The sequence below is a fragment of the Dromaius novaehollandiae genome, chromosome 8 (genome assembly GCF_036370855.1).
Source record: "Dromaius novaehollandiae isolate bDroNov1 chromosome 8, bDroNov1.hap1, whole genome shotgun sequence".
NCBI lineage: Eukaryota > Metazoa > Chordata > Aves > Casuariiformes > Dromaiidae > Dromaius > Dromaius novaehollandiae.
This window is the reverse complement of record NC_088105.1, coordinates 30,324,123-30,349,054: the sequence shown is the minus strand read 5'-3', so window position 1 is coordinate 30,349,054 and position 24,932 is coordinate 30,324,123. Positions and strand designations below refer to the sequence as shown.

Sequence of the window (24,932 nt, the reverse complement as noted above, 5' to 3'; positions counted from 1 at the left end):
GAGAATGGTAAGAGGGAGCAGGGCACATTTTTCCTTGCCCCGCTGGTCTGTCCTGTATGGGTCAGATCCTCAGAGGATCTGGCAGAGGTGGGTCTTGGAGAAGGTCATGGATCCGTCCCAGGCGTAGGGATCTGAGAGCTGGAAGGAGTTGTAGGATGAGAGCACAAGGAGAGATATGGTAAGAGGTGCAGGCAAGCAAATAGAAGGAGTCGTGAGAAAGTCCTACAGGATCACTCTGTTACTTCTTTTCCATCCCTCATGACGTGGGCTTGCAAGAACAGGTTATGACACTGAGGCATAAGGCTGCTGGCCACCCTCCTCACTGCACCCTTGAAAATGCCAGATAGTGAATAACAGAAGCACCTGCAGCATGAACAAGTGTGCAGATCTACAGCACCTTGCTAAACTTTCCTCTAGGTAACTTGTCCATGGGCCTCTACCCTCCACGGTCCCATCCTCACCCTTTCTGGCACGTCTGTGAACAACAGCTGAACAGTCCCTGGATGCGTCCCTTCCAAAAATGTCCATAGCACCAGGTGCTGAGACCCGTTGTGCCTGGTGCAGGAGAGTAGAGTGTCTACTCTGGATAAATGGTTTGTTTTGCACTGGAAGAAGTGGAGTCAAAATGTCATGTCAGTGTTTCACAAAGGCATGGATTGCTCCATTTCAGAGGGCTGCATTTCTGTCAGTGGGTTTACTTTTGCGGTTCCCAAGTGGAACTGTTCCCATGCAGCGAAATGATATTTTCGCTTTTTTCATCCTGATTTAGGATTCAATGAAATGTTAAAGCGTTGGTGTTTCAGTGGGTTGGATGCTGTTTCCCAGCAGAGAAACATCCCCTCCCTCCTGGGAGGGAAGGCCAGGTCCCGTAGATGTGCTCCATGTAGTTCCAGCACATTTGATCTGGACTGACTCTCTCAAGGTGTGCGGGAATGAACTGCGATCTCATCATTCCTCTAGGTGCTTCTTGGAGGAGATACCGGAAGGGTCACAGGGCCTCTGGAGATCTCCCTTTAGGCAGTGTGCTGTCACGCTTCGCAGCAGACAGACAGAATAACCTTTAGGGCAGGGTAAGGGGCAGCATTTTGAACCTGGAGAGCACTGAGGAGCTGTGGAGCTCATTTCTTTGACACATCATCCTTGTCCCTGCCGCTTCCTGCATCCACCTGAAATATCTTTGGCCTAATCCATCACTTCCTTAGGTGGAAAAAAAAGGCTGGGGAGCCAGTCCGTTGTGCTTTGCACAGGTGCTTAGCCAAGTTTGCCTTAAATTGAGTGGCTTCCTCACGTCGCAGCAATGCATTTGAAGCCTCTCTGGAGTGGTTTGCCCCTTCCCAGGGAGCCCCGGGAGCCCAGCACCACCGGGGACCACGCGGGTGCCCAGCACCGCGCCACCTCCTCCCATGGGCGCCGCAGGGCCTGGGCTGTGCGGGGGCGTTTTTTTGTGCCACTAGCAGCCCGAGCAGGGCTGCCCATGTGAACCCGAGCCCGCCAGCAAGGCGCCCGGTCGTGTGCAGTAGCAGCGCGGTGGCACTTGGAGGAAAACGCTGGGTTTCCCTCCTCCTCTTGCCGGAGTAAATAATGGTGCTTTTTATTTAGCTATTATTTCCCGGTGGCAGATATCTCCTCGGCTGTCTGTTTAACTATCTTTATCTCACCCTCCTTCTCTGTTTGATATAGTTATAGATAAACAGATAGCCACCTTAGTAAATAACACGTTTTTGAGAGACCGGTGGTATGGTTAACATAGTGCAGCAGCTGTTGATTTGTCTTTCACTGTTTTTTTTTCTTAAGGAAATGCTTTAAATAAGGGATACTTCATCTATTAAAAAAAAATACACTTGTAGCAGCTGCTAAGCCCATCCATAAGCCTGCTTTACGTTGTATTTGTGATGGGACTGACAGTGCATGGAGGAGCCTGATTATACACAATTCCATTTTAGCAAGCCCCGCGATGTAATTTCACAGGGCGATCAGTGTTTGAATGTAATAGCAGCCTGTGCTAAGGTGTCAGAATATTAAAGGCGCTAATGGAAAAGCTCCCTGGTACACAAGGGGGACAGCATTACAGGAGACGTCGCAGATGGCTGGGCACTAAACTAATGGGGCAGGATCCAAGAAGGGAAAAAAAACCTAGAGAAGGGAGAGCTCACGGGAGCGCGGGCACCTGCTTCCCTCTCACACGGAAATTAAACAGCGAGCGAGGGAGCGACGAGCGTGTGTGTGTGTAAAAATAGAAATCGAGGGGGGAAAATACCCCCTCCAGGAAGGCTTGAGCGTTTCAACGGCAAGCCTGGGACCGGCTTCGGGATGGAAAGGCCAGGGGCTGGATCACAGGGGGTGCATGCTGGGGGCGTGAGGCATGGCCGAGGGGCACAGCCACCCTTGGTGGCCCGAGAAGGATGAGGGGAAGGAGACAGCATCAGTGCATGCTGTTACCCGGCTTCATGTAATATGGCAAAATTGCAGCTCTCTTTAGTTGTAACCTCCAGCTAAATCCACGTTGGGGGAGCCGTGTCCACCTCCCCGCTGCCTCGGCGGCTCAGCTCTGTGGAGCAGCCGACGTGCTGGAGCTGGTTGTGCTGCTGGCCATGCTCATGGCCCCGGGGGCTGACAGGGATCTTTTTCAGCATCACTAGAGGCATCCTCCCGTTGACTCCCAGTTTCCCCAGGAGCCAAGGAGGATCCGACTAGTCCTTTCTTGCCAGCCTCGGCAGGAAGGCGTGGCTGTGGGAGGACAAGCCATCACGTGCGTTTATGGGTTTTCCTGCTTGTGGTCCCCAGCTTCCCCCCCGCCTGCCTTGGTGATGTAGTGAGAAAGGGCTCGATGCCACTTTGTTGGCTGAACTGGCTCCTCAGGGGCCACGGGTGGTCCCCAGGGGCTATTGCAGCCGGACATGATCTAGTCCTTCCTAGGGCTGGAAGGGTAAATCAGCTGCATGTAGTTACTCCCTAGGAGCTGTCTGCCACATTCGTCATGTGTCTCTGCCTTTTGAGAGCTAATCGGAAGCTGCTTGTGTATCTTAACGGTGGAAGCAGTGTTTTGAGCTGATTCCAGAAATCGGCATAACCCAGCCTGGGTCTGAATTGCCCTGCAGTGCAGCCAGAGGTGCTGTGACACAGCGAGAAGGCAGCCGTGTTCACACTGACGTGAGCCCGGGGCTGAGGCAAGGGAAGGGCTCCTTGTCTCCGAACCGGGAAGCCGCTGGGCAGATTCCCTCTGTGCAGCGTAGCCCCTTCTCCGCGCAGCAGCCCCAGGCTCCCCGGCGCAGCACAGCTGAGTCAATCCGAGCCTAAGCCCCAGAACCCCGGGTCCTGCCAGGGAGCCTTGGACTGGGACCTGCTTTCTGGATACAGCTTGCGGCTCTGCTTTCCCCCTCCTTGGCTGGTGCCGGCTGTGCGGCAGCCAGCGGAGCGCTTTGCGCATGCCGCGGCTCTGTTCCTCGGCCCTCCAGGGCCTCAGACCTGTAGTTTTGTTTTCCTTGTGTCCAAAACCAGGGCTTGGACCCAGGTCTCCAAGGCATTAACCTAGTGTGTCACCAGCCTCAGAGCACACAGCAGTCGAGAACATTTTATCCAGGATAATCCTTAGCCTGGGAGCGAGGCAGAGACGGTTCTTGTTCAAACACACGGGAACATGAAGCCTAAACTGCTTGGCACTTTGACACCCTGCAGTTAGGTGCAGCAGCCTGGTTCTGTTGTTGCGCGAGCCCCAGCGTGCGCTAATCCCGCGGGGCTCCCGGGGCTGTTTCCCCTCTGCCGAGCAGGGCAGCTGGGGCTTTGAAGCACCAAAATGCATCCTGGAGAAAGACACTAGCTGCTTGCAGCTGTCCTGCCAGTCCTGAAGTTAAGAGAAATTTTGACACAGCTGTGTGTTACTTGGGGGAAAAGGGGAGAAGAGTGGACTGCTCAGGCATATGTCTCTCTGGGAAGGAGGACCAGGCATGGGACCATCGCGTGCCTCAGTTTCCCTGTGTGAAATATGCATATGTCCTGTCTGCTCACGCTGTTGGTTATCCGGCCAAGGGCTGTCTTTCCCTCTGTAGTTTCAAACCCCAGCACAGGGTTCCCCAGTCTCAGTTTGTGTCTGTAGGCAGTGCTGCAATACAAGTAATAATACGTAGTCGTGTTTCTCCTGCATGAGTTTCAGCGTGTGTGCATGGCACGCGTGCGCTCTGCATGCAGATGCGATGGCATGGTCTGCTTGTTTTGTTAAGGAGAAAGCACACCTAGTAAGTCTCCATCAGCTGCATCTTCCCTGATACCTTGCTGCTTTCCCTTGAGCTTGGCCTGCCCTCCTCGAAGGGGGCATCTCCTCCTCCCGCGGGGCTGGGCGTTATCTCACCTCTGAAGCCATTCACAAAGGTGGGCAGAGCCAGGCAGCTCCCCGTGTGTGCTCTGCCTTGCAGCTCAGTGCTGACCTTTCCAAAAACAGGGCCGTCCATATTTTTGTTTGTTTAATTTGCTACCTGGTATGATGCGAAAAGATGCGGCTGATTTAACCCGCAGCTTTACAAGCGGAGTGAGGTGGATGCCAGCTGGGCTTGCCGAAGGCTAGCCCGGGGAAGGTGAGTGAGGTCCCTGCGTGTCGGAGGCTGCCCTCGATCTGCCGGGACGTTGGGAGAGCTGGCTGTGCAGCACCGTTTTCCAGGAAGCCTCTGAAAGCTGCGGTGGGAAGAGGGCAGCGCGCCAGCCGGGGTGTCCCGGCTGGGCAGCAAGGCCTGGTTTAGTGAGGTGCCTGTGAGTAACGGCGGTCCCCGATGCGGTGCGGCACCGCTTGGTGAGGCCACAGGCTGCCCATTGCAAAACCTGCATTTAAATTTATGCTCGTAAGCCTTCCTTTTCTTCACCAAGGAGATGTTGGTAAGCTAGCAGGAAACATGAGCTTCTAGTATTGCAGGTCCTACAAAAACTTGTTTTGCACCTTTGGTAGGACCAAAGGGAGAGGTAGGGAGAAATTCTCCTCCTGATAAGATGGTGCTTGCAGGTTACAGGGGAGACTCCCTTGCACGCAGGGGCCCGTGAGAAGAGTCCTCAATACCCCAGACCCCCGTCTCTGCCCGGGGCCCCCAGGCCACAGCCACCGGCCGTGTACGGAGGGAGACCTGCCCCGGCAGGAAGGAGCAGGCGAGCCAGAGCTTGCAGCAGGGCCAGGGAGAGGTGGGTCTGCCCAGACTTCCCGCTTTCCCCCGCATCTTTCTCAGCCTTTCCAGCAAGCATGGGAGGACTGTCTCCAGATCTCGTCCTGCTGCTGCAGGGTGCAGTGCTGGGGATGGCAGCGGGATTAATGAGTTTGCAAGTGCTTAGACGTACATGGGGCTGGACCCAGTATCCTCCTGGTGTATTGGCCCCGCTCTTTCCCTCTGCAGCTCTCATGGGATTTGTGCTGCAGAGAGGGGTCATGCCGTGCCTGGCCCCATCGCCTCGTGTGTCCTCCCATGTCCAAACCCCAGCCTAATCACCTCATGCCGAGTGGTACTGTAGATTTATTTGGCAGAGGACAGACACCCTCTGTTCTTGCCACCCCCCCCCCCCTTAATCATTAGCACAGATGTTTAATCCGAGGCTTGAGCCCCGCGTGGCATGTGCCACATCGAGCAGAGCCTGTTCTCGTGTGCACCCGGTGCTGCTCACCAGTGTTCGGGGAGCTTGGGGCACCGAGCAAAAGTAATTAAATGCTGATAGTTTTAATGCTGTTTGGGGGGCTTTACCTGGTCAGTTTGGAGGTCCCTCTTTGCTGCCACAGTTGTGAAAATTAAATGTCTCTTATTAGTGGCGCAGCAGGGATCTGTAATACCGCCAGCCGCGTGTACAGAAAGGCAGGGATGGATGGAGTTGGTGTCAGGGCAGCAATTGCTTATCATGCCTTATCTGGGAATATGAAACTGTATTGCATGACATCCAGAGGCAGGCTGAATAGATATGCCAATTCATCTCGAGCCCGGGCTTTGACAAGCTAGACTGCCCTTGTTGAAAGGCATCAGTCAAACAAGAGCTGCTGGCTGCTTTTCCCTTTCTTATACTTTCTCTCGCTCTCGCGCTCCGTCTCCCTCTCTCGCTGCCTCCCCTCCCTCCCTCCTTTTTTTCTAAGCTTTTTCCACACAAAATTGAAAAGCTTTGGAAATAATAATAATAAAAGCCCCCCCAACTAATACCGTTTTAAGTACCCCCCCTCCCTCCCCAAATGGAATTGATAAGGCACCCCAGTGTATGAAGGCATGTTTAGATAACATTGAGAATATTATAGTGAGTGAGAGAAAGTAGGGGGAAAAGCTTCCTGCCGCGTCTAAGCCGGGAAAGGCGATGGCACCCTGGCTAATACGAGTGTTTAATATTTGATGTGTTGGGATAAAGCAGGATCACCTTCGAATTGAATTGAGTGTCAGAATGAGAATCTATTACTGAAATTCTTGTGTGATTTGACAGCAAAGCAGACGATGTTATTCTTCACTAGTTACTGCAATCTTCTCCCCTACATCACTTAAATATTTTTTTCTTTGCTTGAGTAAACACACATTATCCTTTTTTTTCCCACCCCCTCTCCTTTTTTCTCTCTCTCTTTTATACTTATTTTTTTATTTTTTTTAAATCGAACCTGCCTTTTGCAGGGCTGATGGAGTAGATTGTTATTTCTTTATTTGTCCTATTAAATGGAATTCCTGATCGTTTAATCCTGCTTTTGTAAGTGATTTAAAAATACTTGAAAAGCTGTGAATGCAGCAGCACTTCTGACTAAACTGCTTAAAAGGGACAAGTTATACCTGGGTTTGTAGGGAGCGGGGGAAATTCCTGCCAGCCTGGGGTGTGAGCGTCCGCTCGCTCGTAGCCCGCCTCCTACCTGAATCGGGCCCTCAGTGGCGTTCGGTTTGCCGTTGTCTTGTGTAGTGCCAGAAAGTTTGCATGGCAAGAGATGCCAGCAAGAAATTCCCGGTTCCCGTCCTCGCACTGGGTTTTAAATTGCTTGTGATTGAAATAGGGTGTCGAGGGACCGCAGCGGGAACGCGGTTGTGCCGGGTGCTTTGCAGAGACTGCGTTGAAGACAACCCCAGCCCCAAAACCTTACGGTTATTGGGTTTTGCTGAAAACATTTTAAGCTAAGTTTAAAGGCCCACCTAGTCGTAGACATGACCTCTTTTTTCTTGCCAACATACAAAGTAATATAAAACCTTGACACCTCATCATGGAAGCAGCTGAATGAGGTGAGTAGAGGGAAATGCTTATTTTGGGCGTATGCGGCACAGAGTTGACATGACAAGAAGAAGAAGATACTTTTGCTGTCGCAAAGTCATTTTCTCCATTGCGAAAATGTCAGCAGGGTCAGCTGCAATCCGCGGGCTGCTTCGCGAGGCCCGATCCCCAGGGGAACACATCCTGCTCCCGCTGCTCGCAGAGCCGGGCGAGACGCTGTCCGGAGGGAGAACAGCTGGGGACATTTCACCGCCGCTTTCTTTCCGTTTAAGAACAGGTTTTTCTCAGACGTAATTTTTCTTTTGGAAATTTCTAACTGAAATTTTAACCAGGGGCGCCCAGCGCTGAAGGCCTTCCTCGCTCCCTTGGTGCTGAGGCCGCTCAGGCGGTTTTGCACCCAGGACGGCGCAGCTCCTTGCAGAGCGGCAGCTTTAGCGCAGGGCAGGGGGGCTGGGGGCTGACCGAGCAGGTCCCACTACAGAGCGAGGGGCCATGCCTGGCCCCAGCAGGGCTCCTGCAACCTCCCGGAGTGATAGACCAGCCCCTTCCTGCTGCAGACAGCACGCGTGAGCGCAGGAAGGATTTGTGAGGCTCCCCGTGTAAGGGCGCATCCTGACCTTTGCACGGATGCCCTGTTTGCATGATGCGAGATGTTAAATCTTGCCTTAATGTGACTGCCAAACACCAGATTTTGTGAAGTGTGCTGGGCACTTCCCCATAAATAAATGATGGAGCATTATTCAGTCCACTTAGATCAATACATCAGCTTGACAAGTTCCAGTTCTGGGAATTTTCTGCCCCCCTGGAACATCTCGCCTGCAACTGCGCTGCTTATAAACCGCGGCGGCGTAACCCAAACAAGCGCCCGCTCCCCGGGGCCCAGCAGGCAGGAGATCTCTGAGCTTGGATTGCCGCCACGCTGCCCCCAGCTTTTGCAGCCTGCGGCCCCCCCCAGGCACTGTGATGCCGCAGCAGCGCCGGTTACGTGGCCGTTTGGATAAAGCAGGGCGCATTGGCCCCCAGCATCTCTGCCCCATCTGTTCCCCGTGTGCCGTCCCCACTGCTGATCCCCCTGCCTTGGGTTTTCCACAGGTTATCCGAGGTATGGGTTACTTGAGGACTTGCCTCCCGGGCTGGTGCTTTTGCAGGGTGTGGATTATCTGTGGTGTTGCCTATATGCATGAAAGTACAGTATGTTTCCTAATCTCCCGCTGCTGTTAGCTCGCTTTTATCACAAGAGTATCTGCTTACCTTTGATTCGAGATCCCTGCATCGGGGAGCCAGGGTAGTGCTTGTCTGTGAACTGCTGCGTGTGCCTATGGGACTGTGTAAGCAAATAAATATAATTAATAATAATCTGACTTCAGAGGAGCATTGGCAGGGAGGTAAATGCAGGCTTCGCAGGATTGCAAACAAAATCGGGAAAAGGGAGACCTTTCTAAGAGCTGCTGTGAATGGAAGTAATTGTGTTCAAGCTGCTTGAAAATCATTTTGTAGAAATAACTTTGCTAGTTTTTAGCAGCTCAGCGTGGTTATGTTTGTTCTTAACTCAGAATTTTGACCAAAAGTATTTTAAAATAGCTTTTAAAAAGATGCCTGCGTCTTTATCAGTGAGAATGTAGCTGAAAAGCAAATGCCGTGGGGTCCCGTCCTCTCTTTCATGCTTCCCCTAGAAGGGAGCAGCCCGGCGCCTGCAACGCTGGGCTGAAATCAGGGGGAGGGACGAACCACCGCTTGCTGGTGAAATGGGTCTCGTGGCCTTTGTTAAAACCCTTGGCTTGCGGGTGACCGGGGCTGTGTCAGATTTTCTCACAGTTTGCCGTGGGGACAAGTGCTGAGCGCTGGCGGTGCCCGCTCCCGGGGTGGCCGGTCCCCGCCGGGGGTCTGCACCGGGGGTCCGCGGCTGCTAACGGTGGCCGCCGTGACCCTGCAGCCTGGGGAGCCCAGTGTCAGGGAACGCCAGGCGCTTTCTGTCTCGCTTTAACAGTCAGAAGAAGAACTTTCCTGTTTAAAGATTAAACGTTGTGTTTAAATATTAAACAGTAAAGCTCCTCTCTCTTGATTGTGTGGCTGCTGCCGGCAGGCGGCTCAGAATTGCCAATTTTAATTAAAAAGCTTTATTTTCAAATACAAGCCGCCGCTCGCATGTCTCAGCGCTCCTCCCCTCCGGCCAGGCACTGCTCGCTGCGGGCTGGGGTGCTGGCTTCGCCGACGGCATGTTTTGTTGTCTGTCTTTTTGCACCTGCGTTTCGGTCTGCCTGCACCAAAGTGACAGTCTGCAAGCCCTGAAGTGTGAGCGGCCTCGTCTGGGACTGATCAATGCCCCTGGCACTTCCTTCCAAAACCCCAGGAAAAACAATTAAAACCCAATCGATCCTGCAGACAGCTTTGAATATGCATAAGTGCACACTTGACCTTCAGTGGTCAGGGCAGCTTCCATGGTGGCTGCTTAGCTAGTTTGCTCAGGTATTGCGGCTGTACCAAATGACCTTGATTAGCAAAGCAAAATGCTATGCAAAAGAGGGCCCGGCGCGGACAGGGGAGGCCGGGGCCCGTGCCATGGGCTGCCTGCCTTTCCCAGCCGCCCCGTGCGTCTCTCCGGGGCCTGGGGACAGGAGCCCAGCTCACAGCGGTGGCTGAACCCAGGTTTTAAGCGGTGCAGGGCCAGTCTTGAGCTGAGGCTCAGTTATTCAAGGGATGCCCTGCTGTGGCCTCATCCTGCTCCTGTTGCTCCTGTGCCTGCGCAAGGTGCTGTGCAACGGGAGCAGGCATGGGCAGAGCAAACCGCCCTCTCAGCCAAGGCAAACATCCCTGTGCGTCGGCTGCCATGTCAGGGCTCGTGGAAGGGCTGGCAAGGAGGGCGGCATGGGCAGGTCAGGCCCACAGGCCCTCCTGAGCCCCAGGCCAGTGTGGCTCAGCCCCAGAGGGTTGAGCCAGTGGGAACACAATGTACAGGAGCACATGGGCTCCGGGGTGCTGAGCTTGGTGGGTGCGGGAGGAGGGTGAGGAGGGCACCCAGGGGTGCTGTGCTCGTGCTGCAGGCAGAGGAGTGTGAGGGAGCCTTCACCAGGCACCGGCTGCTGTGTCAGGTCCAGTTGTGCAGGTCTCCGGCACGTTTCTAGGCTGCGCTGTCTGTCTAGGCTGCCAGGCCATCACCCTGCAGGCAGGGCAGTTCCCAGACCTCTTTGCTGAGCACCGCTGCAGCAGTTGCTGGTGGCCCCTGCAGCTCTCCTGTCCTTGGGCCAAGCCTTGGACTGCTTTGAACCTGGTGGGTACCCAGCTCTGCGCAGTAGCTCAGCAGCAGCACGGCTGGCAGAGCCAGCGGGGTTTCTCCCCAGTGTTGCTTGTTCAGCTCTTGGGTCTTAATTCAGCCTTGCCCTGTGCTGGCCCTGCCCTGTGGCTGTAGAAGGCAGACTGGTGGCCTGTGACTTTCCTGGGACCCTGCCACCCTCCTGGCAGGAGTCAGAGAGGACTGGCCCAGAGCTGGGCAGGCAGTCTGCAAGCGCTGCACCGAGCAGCGTAGCTCAGAGCCCGGCGGCTGCAACCCACTCCCTTGCTGTCCGATGCCTATGCTCCACGGCGTGCAGGGACCCCCCTCCCCAAAGTCGCTGCGACAGACCTGGGCCTGGGTGTGCTGGTGCTGAGCGCGCGGGCCTTGGCGAGCTGCGTGTGGGCTTGCTCTTTGGGCCGGAGCCCAGGAGAGGGAGCCACACACAGAGCTGCTGCAGCCTCCACCCCGGCAGCCTGGCAGGGGGGTGCCCAGGGCCCTCCCAGCACCCACGCCCGGCACCCCTGCCCCGGGTGACTGCCAGGGATCCAGGCTGCGGGGAGTCTTGTCAGCAATGAAGATATCAGCGCCTGTTTGTTGAAGGCAAAGGAAACCTCCCTGTTGTGTACACAAAGTGTAATTTCAGTGAATTATGCATAGACTTAATTAGGAGTTTTAATTGGTAATCATCTCCCAATAGGATTAGCAATGCTGTCTATTAATTATCTGTGGAGCCCTCTGTTTTGCTAAGGCAAGAGTAACAAAGCAGCATAAATGGTTACGTAGGCCACTAATAAATTACCTACCCCAAACCCACAGCTCCCTGGGGACGGCCAGTGGCGGGGGCTGCAGAGAGGGGCTGGCCGTGCCCACTGCTGGCAGAGCAGCAGGTAGCCAGGCAGAGGGACCAGCAGCCGCACTGGGAGGTGGCAGCAGACCCTGGTCGCAGCCTGCGGCAGGGATGGCCCGTGTTGGCGTGGGGAGCTCCTTTGCTCTCCAGCTGTCCCCAGCAGCTTGCCTCTGGCTGAGGTGACCCTTGCCAGCCTGCCGCTCTCCCAGTTTAGCCTTGTTCCCACCACAGGTGGCATCTCCCCAGACATTTTCAACCCACCTCTCCCTGGCCATCGTCCCTAGCAGCACAGAGGGTGGCGGTGATGCCCTGCGGCGTTGTGGCCGTGGTTAGCGATGATCCCCACTGCAGGAGAGAGATACGCGCTGCTGCATTGACCTGATCTCATCTGGGGACAATGGTCCTCACGGCAGCAGAGATAGTGCCGGCACGAGCAGTGCTAAGCCTATGCGCTGGTCTTATGGCTCACAATGCGGCAATAAGCTTAATTCCTCCAGATGAAGAAGATACGTGGCTGTCAGACCATAATTACAGACGTGTATGGCACAGAGGCCTGGCTGCTCTCAGATTTGCATTGTCCTGTGGGTTTATGCTGCTCAGGCTCCCCACTTCCTCTCGCTCCTGCCATGTGATGCTGTGGGGATGGGACTGGCTCCCTCTGGCCAGGCTCCAGGCTTTGAGCCATGGGGTAGCACCATCAGGTCCCAGTGGGGTTGAGCCCAGAGGGGATGTGGAAGACACAAACCAACATTGGTGACTGGGAGTCTGTGAACTGAGAGAAGATGGGAGACTGGGAGCGCTGTGGTTGCCAGAGGGGAAGGGGCTGCAGGTTTGGCCAGGCTGGGCTCTCACACCCCTTTCCAAGCCCCTGTGACTGCTGCTGGTGACCTGAGCTGCCCCGTGCAGCCCTGGCCACCTCGGCCTTGGTGAGGCAGGAGTGGCAGGCAGGATGGTGTTGGAGCAGTCCCAGGATGAGCTCGCAGCCCCTGGCTTGTGCCCAGCCCAGGAAAGGTGGCCTTGCATTTTGCTGAACCAGTACAGTGCCCAGGCTGTTAGAAGGTGCACCAGGGCCTAGCTCCTCCATGAGCTGTGAGCAGTTGTCCACTGCTTTTCTTCTGCTCCTGGCTGGTCAGCTCCTGCCTGTTTATACCCCTGCTAGGTGCAAGCTGCCACTCACAGCAGAAGGTAGGAGGGTAGCACCCGAGGAGACGGGGGTGCTGTGGCAGGGTGAGCTGGCACAGAGCAGTGTTGGATGCTCACCTGGTGTGGGGTCATGGTAGACCAGGGGTTGCTCTCCAGGGCTGTGACGTGATGTGTGAGTCTGTATTGAATATATTGAATATAGATGCCACGCGTGCCCAGAGGAGCAGCCAGGCCTGGGCAAGTGCAGGCGGCTTCTGGCAGCAGGGCGCTCCTCCAGCCATGTCCGCGTGCGAGCTGTATGATGATCTGACCCTCTGCTTCTCTCTTCCAGGCGTACAGCTTTGCCATGGGGAGTTGGCCAAAGAACGGGCTCTTAGACATGAACAAAGGACTGAACCTACAGCACATAGGGAGGCCTCACAGCGGGATAGGTGAGTGACGCGGCCCTGCGCCCTGCCCTTCCCTGCGACTGCTGCTCCAGTGCGCTCGGGACACGCCTTGGCTCCGAGAGCTGGTCCGAGGTGCGGTGGTGAGAGGCAGCCAAAGGGCTGTGGGGTCTCTGACTGGTGGAGGGGAAGGGTGGACAGGACGTGCACCCCGCTTTGGTCTGGGCCGTGTATCCCTGAGCCCTTGTCAGCTTCCCCATCACTCCCAGAGGCAGCATCTTTGTGCGAGGCTGTGGCTTATCTCCAGGCGTCCATGTCCACCAGGGCGTGTGTGACAAACACGTGTGCCCAGACCTATGCCCGCAGCGCGCCTGCAACACCCATGCCCCAGCCAGAAGGGGGATGGCTGGGGAGCACGTCCCAGCTCTTGGCCTCCTCCTTCCGCATCCCTCTGGCCAGGGGGTTGTTCCCCTCCTTGGCAGTGCTCAGGCTGGGGTTGGATGTGGGCAGTGCCCGGGCTCTCTGCCCAGTGCCGAGTGCAGGGGCCCCCAGGCTGGCCTGGACGCTGACCCTGCCGGGCCAGTACTCCAGCTGCTTTGGATGCTGCATTTGTCCTTGGGATGGAGGCTCCTGCGTGTCCAGTGCTGCCGGGTAGAGCAGCTTTGGGAGCTGGCGAGCTCACTCTGTAGAGTGAGGATGGACGGCCCCAGCTGGAGAACTGAGTCATCTTCTGGTTTGCTCACACATATGATGAGTTTCATGGTCCCACAGCCTGCTCCAAGGTAAACATCTGCGACCACCATGCACACTGGCACAGCTCCATGTTTCCCCTAGTTCCTCCACACCAGGGATCAAAGTGACATGAAGAGGGAGACCTGGCCTGGGACGCTGAGGCTGGGAATCTGCCTGCTGCTTAATGGTGGAAGCGCAGAGCCAGGGCGGCCCAGCTGGGGCAGCAGCAGGCTGCGGGTACTGGCGGGAGCTCTGTGTGGGTGTACCAGGGACCTAGCCCCAATTCCCCGGGATGTATGCAGGGCTGTAACTCAGAGGGCTGCAACTCTCTTGCCTGTCTTGTTTCTTCATGGGGTTTTGGATCACCTCTTTGAGATAGCAGCCAGGTGTTCCCCCTGCCTCCTAGCCCTTTATCTGCTGTCACTTGTGAGCATTTAAGTTTGCAAGAAGGTAAGATTTACTTGGAAAAGTCATGTGCTACCTGGGCCTCGAGGAGGCTGTTTAATATTGTTTCAAGACTCTAACCATTAAACTCTCCAATCAATCCAAGTTAAGGAGATGAATTATTTAAAGCTCACCAGCTTTTAATTAGCAACCTCCTTTTGAACTATGGATCTGGTTGCATTATTGACGGAGGTAGCATTAAAATTTGCTTCCTTGCCTGGGAGCAGACTTGTCTTGCTTGTGTGCCATGTTGGGGGGATCATGGGGAGGGAGCTGGGACCAAAGGAATCATGTGTATGTCCTACTTGTGGAGTTCGGGCTGTTCCTGGGGACCCCCTGGGCTGTGCAGGCTTGTTTTGTGCCTCTTCCTTCGTTTTATTTATGGAGAGAGCTCTGTTGCTGTCACCACTTCCACTGACAAAGCTTCTCACACCTCTGGGGTCTGCCGTTAGTTTCTGCCTGTGTTTATCTCAGTTCTGTTGGCTTGCATGGGTGTCTTTCTGCCTGTCCGAGTTCAGAGAGATGCTGTTCATGTCCTTCGCTGCTCCATTCCTTTAGGATGATTTTGCTTCTTTATTTCTGCCAAACGCCCTCCGTGGGGGAGCCCTCCTGGCTGCTCCCTGGTACAGTGCGAGCCACAGGCGGGTTGCCCACAGGTGAGCGGCATGTCGAGCACCGGCAGCCAAGCGCCCTTCTCGCAGCGCAGTATCTAACCCTCTGTCCCAGTAGCAAACCCGCCTCTCCTCCTCTTCTTTTCAAACTCTGCTTGGAGCAGTGCATACATATGGGTGCCGTGAAGGAGTGACAGGGCAGCAGCGCGAAGGCCTCCGCGGCCCCGACAGCACCAGCAGTGCGCTCATGCCCGGTGCGTTGCAGCCTGCTGGCTGCTCCAGTCGAGCTGGGTCTGCCCCGGGGGTCTGCGATACTCCGCCTGCCTGCAGAGACGGCCGCCGGTTGGCACCCAGTGTCTGGTGGCTTTAGTGCAGGTCCCCAAGAGTGAGCTGGAGGCCCAGCTCATTAAACGGCAGCCAGCACAGCCAGGGAGAACGGCTTCTGCTGCCTGCCAGCTCGGACAGGGTGGGAGGGAGCCCCAGGCCCAGCCGTGCCAAGGCTGCTGGCTCTGGGGCTGGGTGCTCAGGGAAGCACCCCTCCTTCGTGCTCTCAGCTGCTCTCACTGCAGGCCTGGGAAGGAACCATCCATTTCCCTGCTTGGGGTTGCCCTTCCCTTTCCTCCCGGGTTGCAAGGAGCCTTGCTCCTGACACAGCCCTGCAGACCCAGCCAGATAAATGACCCGTTTTCAGAGAGCTGCTGCTGGAAGAAGTGTCAGGAGTGGCTAAGCTACTACTTTCTCACCTCTTGTGGGAGCTCTGCTCCCATCTGCAGTGGGGCAGGAGCTGACCATGGCTCCAGGGATGTTCCCATGCAGTCTGGAGCCTCCCTTCTCTTTTGTGACTGGTACTGGGGTGCAGTAGGATGAGGGAAAATTGGGGAGCTGGGAAGGGGGTCCCCAGGACTGCCCAAGGCACAGAGCAGAAGGGTGTGCGTAACCAGGGTCAGCCCTCGACGCTCAGGGCCCTCGGGGTCTGCTGAGCCATCCCCTGCAGAGCTCCAGCTGAAAAGCACCTTTGTTTCTTGCCCCTTAGTTTCTTGTCCAGAAGTCTGCAAAGCAAAGAGGGCTGCGAACCAAGCAGCAAGGAGATGGGTTAGCCAGCCACGGTGGTTTCACAAATATTAGGCTGTGTAGGAGAGCCCCCTTTTCCAGGGGGTGTGAGGAGCGGCCCAGGAGGAGGCAGGCAATACTGTACATTTCCAGCTCAGCTAAGCAGGGATGTGCAACGTGGGTGTTTCCTTTGAAACCTGACATGAAAATTGCAGTGGATGGCCACTTCTTTCTGCAAACAAATTGCGAGGAATTTTGCTATCTTCCTGATCAGTTGTGTCTTATTTTGTTTTCAAATCTGCTCTGTAATTCACTGGGTCACCAGATGTCTGCTCCCCGTCTGTACACCTTGCATGCTCTGGGACCGGTCCTGCTCAGTGCTCCGGCTCCTCTCCTTCGTCTTGCTTGAAATCCCTGGGAGTTCAGGGCACTCAGCAGCCTGCAGGGTCAAGGCCAGATTCTTAATGGAAACTTCACCTCTAGAAAGGGGGGGTTCATGATGGAACAGGGTGAAGTCTTGGGCCACATCTGCTGAGAAACAGGGCTGTGCATATGCAGCAGCAAACTGCTGAACAGGGCTTGCGTTGCTTTCCCCTGGTTTCTGCCCATGGGAAAGCTGCAAATCTTGTCGAGGGTTCGTAAAGTGTTTTGTCACCAAAGCATCATGCAAGCTGCCTTGTGGCTGGAAGGGTAGAGGCCTGGTGCAGTTGTTTCAGGGGATCGAAAAGGTAAAGGAGAAGGGGAAATATCAATATTTCAGCTTGTTGATAAGCGCCAGGCAGAATAAGTGGGAAAATCCTGCTCCAGAGAATGAGGATGCAGTGAGCCCTCGGCGAGATAAGAAGGAAGCAAAAGGGAGTGAAATCTGTTCTTTCATTTCTTTTCATGGGTTGGTATTTCAATTATAAGGATTCCCTCCAGGCCAAACTTGGCACTGAGGACAAGGGAGGACTTCCTGCAGCTTCCATCTCTCTTCATACATGGATTCAATATCTGTGAACTCTGCTGTTGGCTATAGGATCTTGGGATCAGGAACTTCTTTTTATCTGGTGATTTCTTGGCCCTCAGCAAAATAAGGTTGAGTCTTGCCAAGAAGTTACTCATCTTACTGACATGTGCACACTGAAGTTCTTAAAACGTTTGTTTGAGATGCTGCTTGCCAAAAAAGAGCTGCAGGTTTTAATGGGGGTCTCGGGACTCTCCAGCAAAGGCCAGCATTCACAGGCTGCCCGTCTAGGTTGCTCCTAGATTTTAGCCAAATTGTGCTGATCTTGTTGCACAAGCTGCCTGCCTTCACAAAGCAGCGGCAGGCAAGCGGGTGCCTTGTCCTGGGCTGCAGAGAGCAGGCTCCAAGCAGAGGGGCCTTCCCATGGCACCCTGGCACCTCTCACCCTCTGAGCCCGGGTGCAGAGCAGTGTGCTGCTGCCAGGGACATTCGGCCGCCTTCACGTCCCTATGCTTGTGACAAGCACTGAGAGGGGCTTGGAGACAGCTGCGACTCTTCATCCTTTGTTCTGTGTGAGCAGGAGGCAAAGGGCCAGGGAGGTTTTCTATCTGGGAAGCAGGATCTGGCCTGAGGGGCAAGGGAAGGAGTAAAACCATCCCGTGAGTGGCAGAACTAATGCGAGTTTGGCAGCTCTGGGTACAAGAGCAGCAGCAGCTGACCTGGTCTCAGCAAAGCATTAAACAAGCATCAGCTCCCAGTCATGGCAGCAGGTACCTGGAGAGGGGCTGGTGCCTCTCGGGGCTTGCCTGAGCAGGGACCAGCTTGTCTGTGATGCTGCTGTCCTGCACGCGCGTGGCTCAGCAAGTCCCATTTGCCTCTGATCTCAGCAGAGGCTGCTGGGCTGCCCTCGGAGCACTTGAACGGCAAGGCTGCAGAGCCAGGTGACCTGAAAGAGGAGAAGGCCACCTAAAAGCAACACTGGCAGAGATGGGTGACAGAGTATTTTGGTCCCTGTTTTCAGAGGCTCATGGGCTCCTGCCTGTCTGAAGCCTTGTAGTGTCCTCTCACAGACCACATCCCTCCCATGGCATGTGGTTTTGGCTTTGTGCAGCTCTTCCCCAGGCTGGTGCTTGCTGCCAGGCTGCATGTCTGGCCAGTTGGGAGCCCAGGACACAATAGCACCTTCTCCTCCACAACGTCCAAGCTATTAGGGCTTCGAGGCACAGAAACAGGTTGTCCAGGATAGCACAGGAATCTCCTTTGCTGGTGGTTTTTAGGGACAATTTAGACATCTGCATATTATGTCACTGGCTCTTCATTTGAAGCAGATGGGTGGACAAGGTGGCCTTCTGCAGCCCCTCAGGACTCTGTTCCCTGGCTCCGTCCTCTCACTGCTTGGGTCGCTGTTGGCCGTTCTGGGCGCGAGTTGAGGGCATTACAGTGTTTTGTAGACAGAAGCGATGTTTTCCCTGTCTGGTGACTTTGACTTATTGTTGGTGTGTTTCAAAGTGGAAGAGACAACCTTGCATTCATCGTGGCTGAGCAGAACTGCCTAGGGTGTTAACGTGGAGGAGCCGAGGCTTTGTCAGGACAGTAGTACTTCCTCACGGGAACAAGTCTTCAGGCTGCTCCTCTTTGCTTGGTCCGCGTCCCAGCAGCGCCACTGCCCTGCTGCTTCTCCTCCTGCTCTCACCAAGGAGGTTTCCATTGCTTTTCCCAACTCTGCCTCCAGTCTGCTGCCCAGCCTCAGTCATGCCACTTGGTCCTGCCGAACCTGCACCCTTGGAGACAGGGGAGCCCTCAGGTACCAGAAATTGGGAGCGTTCATTGATGCGCTTGATGAAAGGTTTCCGGGAAGGACGGCAATTTTGGGGAGGTTGCCTGCTAGCCAGTTCTGCTCACGTAGTAACACCGGTGGAGCCGTGTTCTCTCATCGAGGTCTCCACACTGAGTTGCAGATTGACATAAATCAGAATGATTTAAAACACAGGTTTTAGTTCTGATTTAAATCATCCAGCAGGGCACCTGGACTCAATAATTGATTTTATTCTATTTTTGCTCTTCTTTTTTTGCCTATTTCCCTGAAGAAAGGTCAAGTTTTACTGACCAGCACCCATCAAAACATATTCAGCTCTACCTGCCACTGCCTGTGTGTTAAATCTGATTATTCTTTCATCAAATATTCTATATTTGCTACATTTGTTTTGATTGATTTTGTAACTTAATAAGACTTTACTCTTAGTTTTTAGATATTTCTTACATTAGAAAATTATATATTGCTACTTATTAAAGAGGTGGTGGTTAAGTTATTACTCAGATTTGAGGAAATTGGAATGCAATGTTAAAAGAACCCAAGTAGTAGTTTAAATTATTTTTATTAGTGAAATCATGTCTGCCTTGCATATATGTGATATAGAAGAAAAAGCCAGTTTCAGAATACTTTTTTGTCAAAAGCACCGGACATATGAAACAGAAGAAGTGAGAACAGTGCTTAGTGAGTTGAGCGAGTGTTTCTGGAAACCACCCTTTCAAGATTTTAAAATGAGTAAATCTGATCCTCTCCCACGTAAGTTTTGTTAGTTTGTTTGTTTTTATGATTATGGAAAAGATAAAAGGCACGTTGGGGTTTTTTTTTCAGTCCTTTGTTGCTTCTCAGTTGTGAATGAGCCAGTTATTGACCTGAAAAGCTTGAAAGAAGGAAGGGTTTCTGAAGCTGCAGAAGCAGTTACTGCCATGAGAGTTTGTTTCCCATTTGTCTGCTCCGGTTCCATGTTCACAGCTGGTGATGTACAGTGGATTGACAGTCTTTAAAACATGGCAATACTCCTTGCTATCAGTCTTACAGAATGTAATTGATTCTGTTAAGTTTAGACTTCAGCATGCAGATTATTAGGATTTCAGATTTAATTCTACATGTCTTGTATGAGTTTTTTTTTCTTTTCAATTTTTTTTTTAGAAAGAGAGTGAGCAGGCTGCTGTGTCTTTTGCTAATGAATCCAAAGTACACGACTGAGGCTTTGTTTCAGACCAGGAAATACCATCCTGTAATAGTGCCCGTTAGTCACAGGCTTTATTCCTGTCCTGGCACGTGGCTAATGAGACGGACTCAGCAGCGTGCACTCCCGGGTGCCTGGCCGGCTCTCCCCTTCACCATCCGGCCCCGTGCAGACGCAGAACGAGCCCGGACTTCCTCTCGTCAGAGACCTGAGGGGCCCCGGGGCTTGGGGCAGTGCCTGCAAACCACGCGGGCAGGCGGGAAGAAGCAGTTGTAGGAGAGACACAACCTGAGCAGATTTGCTGGGGTCGCACGGGCAGGATGAGGAACCGAGCGCAGGTGTCCGAGGGGCAGGGGAGAGCCAGTAGCATCCTTCTTCCGTATCACTCCTACCCCCCTGCTGAGCCCGGAGGCTGATGGAGAGCGTGATTACAGAGCTCAGGAAAGGACGAGCTGCCCAACTAATGCTGTCTGTGTGCACAGGGCAGCAGGGAGCAAGGCTGCAGTGGGGTGCAGGGACCTGCCTCTCCAAACTGCCAGTGGGGCTTTTCACTGGCAACTGGCATGAGCTTTGTCGTGGGGTGTGCCGCAGTGTGCCCGTGGTCCCAAGGGCCGTGGCAAGGGCCGTGTCCCCTTTGGCGTGCAGCTGGCATGCCCTGCCTGGCGTCAGCCGCCTTCTTTCGCTGTGCCAGATGCACCAGGACCAGAAGGGCTGTCTTGACATGACGCCTTGCTGGGTGACCACAGGTGGTTTTACACCAGCTGGCATAATCCTGCAACCCCTGCTCACTGCTGTGCGCCTTAGTCTGTGAATGGCAGCGGGGTCTTGCCCACCTGGCCGCTGCACCGGGCTCCACCGGGCCCACGGTCGCCCCTGTGGGACTGCCCCGCAGCCTGTCCTCCGGCATCCCTCTGCACGGGGCTCTGCCTGGCTGGCTGCAAGAGCCCTACCTGTTTCGGCAGGTCAGCAGCCCATATGGCGGGCAACCCAGCGAGCTCAGCTGTGTCTTTCCGGCTCCATCTCTCTCTTTTCATTTACTGGTTGGAAATCTCGGAAGGTTAGGGTGTGATATTGTTCCTGATCCAGAGCATTAATTAGGCCTCGGAAAGAAGAAGAGGAATTGCGTGTTTTTAACAGTGGGGTTAATGGGATGCTCGCAGAGTAGACAGTTTTAATGAGCTTCAACTCGATGTGCAGTGAGTTTACTCTTTGTGTTAAAAGGGTCACACTGCAGTAGTTTGATGTGGATTGTCTCCTGGCCCCTGGTGTCATAGGTGAGCGTCTGTCAGAGTCCAGTCAGAGCACATTTACTTAGTGACACGATTCTAATTAACTACCAGCGCTGCCAGCACCGTGGGGAGCTGGGCGAGTGCCGGCCGGGGCTGCCTTCTGCCCGGCTCTGCCATCCCTCTCCCCGCGTGCGGCTCGCTCTGGTTGCGTCCCAGCGCGGCCGGGGCACTCTCCGCGCTGACATTGAAGGAGAGGGCGGTGGGGGGCCGCGCTTGCTAAGTGCAGTGGGCTGCCTGCCGTGATGGGTGCCTTTCGCTGTCAGCCCGCGCTCTCCCCCGGGAGCTGGGGAGGCTGGCAGATGAGGCTTGTCGTCACCCTGCCAGGTCCTTGGAGCTTGCTGGCTTTATTTCAGCCTCCTCTGATTGCCCCCTTGCTTTTTGCTGGCTCCCCTGGCGGGGCAGGCAAGCTGTGTGCAGCCCCAGAGCCTCCAGCCCGCCACAGGGTGATCACCAGCGGGGATGGTGTGCTGCCCCAGAGACCGTAGCCATGCATAGGGCCCTGGGGCAACACACGGGGCCCTGGGACAATGCATGGGGCCCTGGGCAATGCAGCGTCTGCTCTTGGCAGCATTTTGTGGAGTTCTCCTCTGTGTCTGCCTGCTTTCCATCTCGGCCCATGTGGCCCTGGCTGGCACACACAGTCCTACCTGCCCGGTCCTTCCCAGGGCGCTGGAGAAGCCCGTGGAGAACCCCATGCTTCCCCCGCTGGGAACAGAGCAGGCAAACCCCATTTTCTCGGCTCTGTTTCTCAGTGGAGGTCATGCGCAGCTGGTGCCTTACGCAGGGGCAGTGCCATTTGTGCAGCGCGAACGTTTTGCCAGGAGGTGCCAAGAGCAAGAGCTGGAGCACCAGCCCGGGTGCCGCGGGGCAGGAGAGCGAGCAGGGGCTGGGTGCTGCGGGGTGGGAGAGCAGGGCCACTCTGCCCCGGCCACCAAGGGACTTCCCTTCTCTTGCAGCCTAAGGCAGAGGGGAAAAGACTCCCAGTTAAATAATTAAAAGAGACTTAAGTAAAAATCAACAGAAATGTCATCAAATGAGCAGTGTCATTTTGAATTAGTGCTTGTAAAGGTCAGGCGGATCCCGAACAGGTGGAGCGGATGTTCCCCGAGTGTTGCAGTAAGGCAGAACACCCCGGCGCGGAGGGAGGCCGGGCGAAGGGACCAGCTCCACTGCGCTGTGGCGCCTGGCCGGACCGCGGGAGCGGGGACGGGTGGCACGCGGGTGGCAGGGGTCCTGCTGTGAACGCTGGGCCCCGCATCCGCGAGGAGGTGTCGCGGGGAGGGAGGGCCGGCCGTGGTGGCTGGCTGGAGGACGCGTGGCTGTCAGAGTCCAGTCAGAGCACATTAACGTGGTGACATGATTCTAATTAACTACCGTGAGAGGTGTCACAGCTGGAAAAGCAGTGAGCAGAGACAAGCTTTTAAAAAAGGAAAAAAGCAATGTGACAGTCTTTTTTTTCCCCCTTTCTTTTCCTTTCTTTTTTTTCCTTTTTTTTTTTCTTTTTTTACTCTTGTGTGCTCTCTCCCCTCCATGTGGGAGTGGATCTAAAGATAATTAGGATGTCTGGCTGCCTGGGAACCTGAGCCAGGGCTCTTTTGCTTTCAGTCATTTAAGTTTTCGACATCTCTCTGAAGGGACTTGGTGGCGCAGTGGATTACTGCGCACCAGAGTGACAGAACACTCTTCTAATCGTAAACCCTTTTTAGAAAAGATTCTGCTCTCTCTTTTTTCCCCGGGAGCAGCGGGGGGTATGTTCTGATCACTGCAGCTCTGTTCGGATACATGCTACAATGGGAAACTCAAGGTCTTTCAGCTGTTTCCTGCAGTTAACAAAGGAGGCACAGAAGAAAGAAAGGAAGGATGATTGAGTGTTTGTGTTGACTGCACTCACCCCTCCATCCTACCCAGCCTAAAGTTGATCGCCGCTCGCAGGGCTGGAGTGGGGGCACCCTGCACTAAGCCTTCCCTGCTGCCAGGGACGTTTGCTGGCGTCATCTCACCTTGCCCCTTGCCGGAGGGCTCCTTGTCCCTGGGGAAGCTGCCTTTGGAGGGGAGGGTGAGACGGGCTGCAGGGCTGGAGCTGCTGGAGAAAAGTCAAGGTGCTGCGATACGCTTCTCCCAGCCGCGAGAGAGGCAATAGCGGTTTCTGCTCACGCAGGCTGTGCTGAAGGTAGGCACAAGCAACTGTCTTCCAGCCAGAGGCAGTTGCATTTGCAGCACTGGCATCAGGCTGCAGATTTAACAGGGATTTCTGGATTATCCATTGTTTGCCATGCAGTGATGCCTGAGAGGCCCAGTTGTGGATCAGGGCAGATCCATCTCAAGCAGCAACTCCAGCTGTCCCCTAGCAGGACAGCACTGCGGTCATCCCAGAGCCACTCCTCGGCAGGGTTGTTGCCGTATACCCCTTCGGCTTCTTGTTCTGGGCTTTCTGCAGACTCATCTGACCACCAGTGGGAACTGTCTCACTTGGCGAGAGGAGCAGATCTGCTGTCCCTCCCTTCTAGGCCAGCTGCAATCTGCAATACAAGTCAGGCAGCCCCAACCCAATTCCTTTCTGCAGTGACAGATGAAGTACATCTTAGATACATTTTTCTTATCATTCTAACTGTTGTTAACATTCTGGAAGCACTGGGAGGGTCTGATGGTGGGTTTGTTTTACTGATGCTCTGTGATACTTGTCAGCCAGTGTCAAACTCAAGAGCTAGCAGACCTGAATTGATCTATATTGTAGAGAACCCCTTGCTCTGCCTCGGACCCAACCCATTTGTCCAGTCCTGTTGCTGGGCCTTGCAAAATGTTCCCCCCTGCACCACTTGAGTCCCAGGGCAGTGGGGAAAACCCTTGCCCCAGTTGAGCCTTGTCCCATGTTGTGTGGGACAGGTAAAACATTTGCTAGTACTCGTTCTCCTGCCCTGGTGAAAAACGGCACTTCCCATGCACCATGATGCATGCTCAGAAACAGCAAGATGATTGTTAGGTAAGAAGCCTTGGAAGATCATTAACTTTCTAGAAAGCCTTTTCTGTAGGAAGCAGCGATGTAAAACACCAGGTAACATTTTGATTTCCCCATGGATTCTTTTGGTGCCTTGGTGTCTGTCTGTGATACATCCCGGACTGAGCTAAATGATGGCTTAGCTTCTGTTACCTGTGAGATGGGGATGAGTTCCTTGGTAATGAACGTGAATGTCTCAATTAGGAGCAAGGACTGGCTGTCCTGCTCTGCTCTGGACTCCTGTGGAAGGTGTCTTTTAACTTCACGGTGTTCTACAACAACAGCACGTCCCCAAACCTGCCCTTCTGTGCTGGCATCTCGGGGGATAACAAGGCAGGTTCTGCTCTGGTGCTCTCTCTCTGCGGCTGCTCTCCTCTCAGATTAGCTCTTGTCTCGCAGGGTGATGGGCATCGACGTTGTCTCCACTCTGGCCTCGCTTTCTTCTCTGTGCTGTGCAAATCTGGTAAGCACTGTGGTTTCCCTCTGCGAGGAGGCTGGAGATGTGGTGGTTAGAAATACACTCCTTGGCCCTCAGGGCAGCAGGTGCAGGCTTGTGCCCCCATTCCCTGTGTTTGCAAACATCTTGCTTGAGACCGGCAGCACACAGGCCCAGCAGTGCCCAGGCTCACGGTGCAGACACCAGTCATGCAGGGAGTCTGTGGACTTGCTTCAGCCAGGCCCTGAACGGCTGCCCAGCAGCCTGCCTTGAGCATGCTGCCCTCAGCCCACCTTCCTTTCAGCAGCTCAGGACAGGGGTACTCCAGCTGTGGCCCTGGTTACACGTTGGAGCCTCTTGGCCCAGCCTCCTCTTTCCCTGCTGCCACCTTGTACTGGCACTCGTGTCCCCTTCCCACTGTCCCAAACAAGCTCCCCCTGCTTGCACAGCTCTGCCAAAGCTACGCGGCCCCAGTCTGCAGCACCACTTCTCCTCAGTCCTGCCCTTGACCATCCACCAAGCTCTGTTGATGCTCCTCTCTCAGGACCTGGGAGACCTCTGCTGTTCTGCTCTCAGGCGTCTCTCACTCCAAGGCTGG

The 24,932-nt window shown here is 54.7% G+C and overlaps 1 protein-coding gene across 3 annotated transcripts in view; it reads left to right on the top strand.

The window, feature by feature from the left end:
* ERI3 (ERI1 exoribonuclease family member 3) overlaps positions 1-24,932 on the top strand; it is a 148,977-nt gene that overhangs the window by 90,885 nt on the left and 33,160 nt on the right. For all 3 annotated transcript variants that reach the window (XM_064516108.1, XM_064516110.1, XM_064516109.1), the window contains one exon: positions 12,781-12,880. In XM_064516108.1, the coding sequence (XP_064372178.1) occupies positions 12,781-12,880 (100 nt within the window). The remainder of the gene's footprint in view (positions 1-12,780; positions 12,881-24,932) is intronic.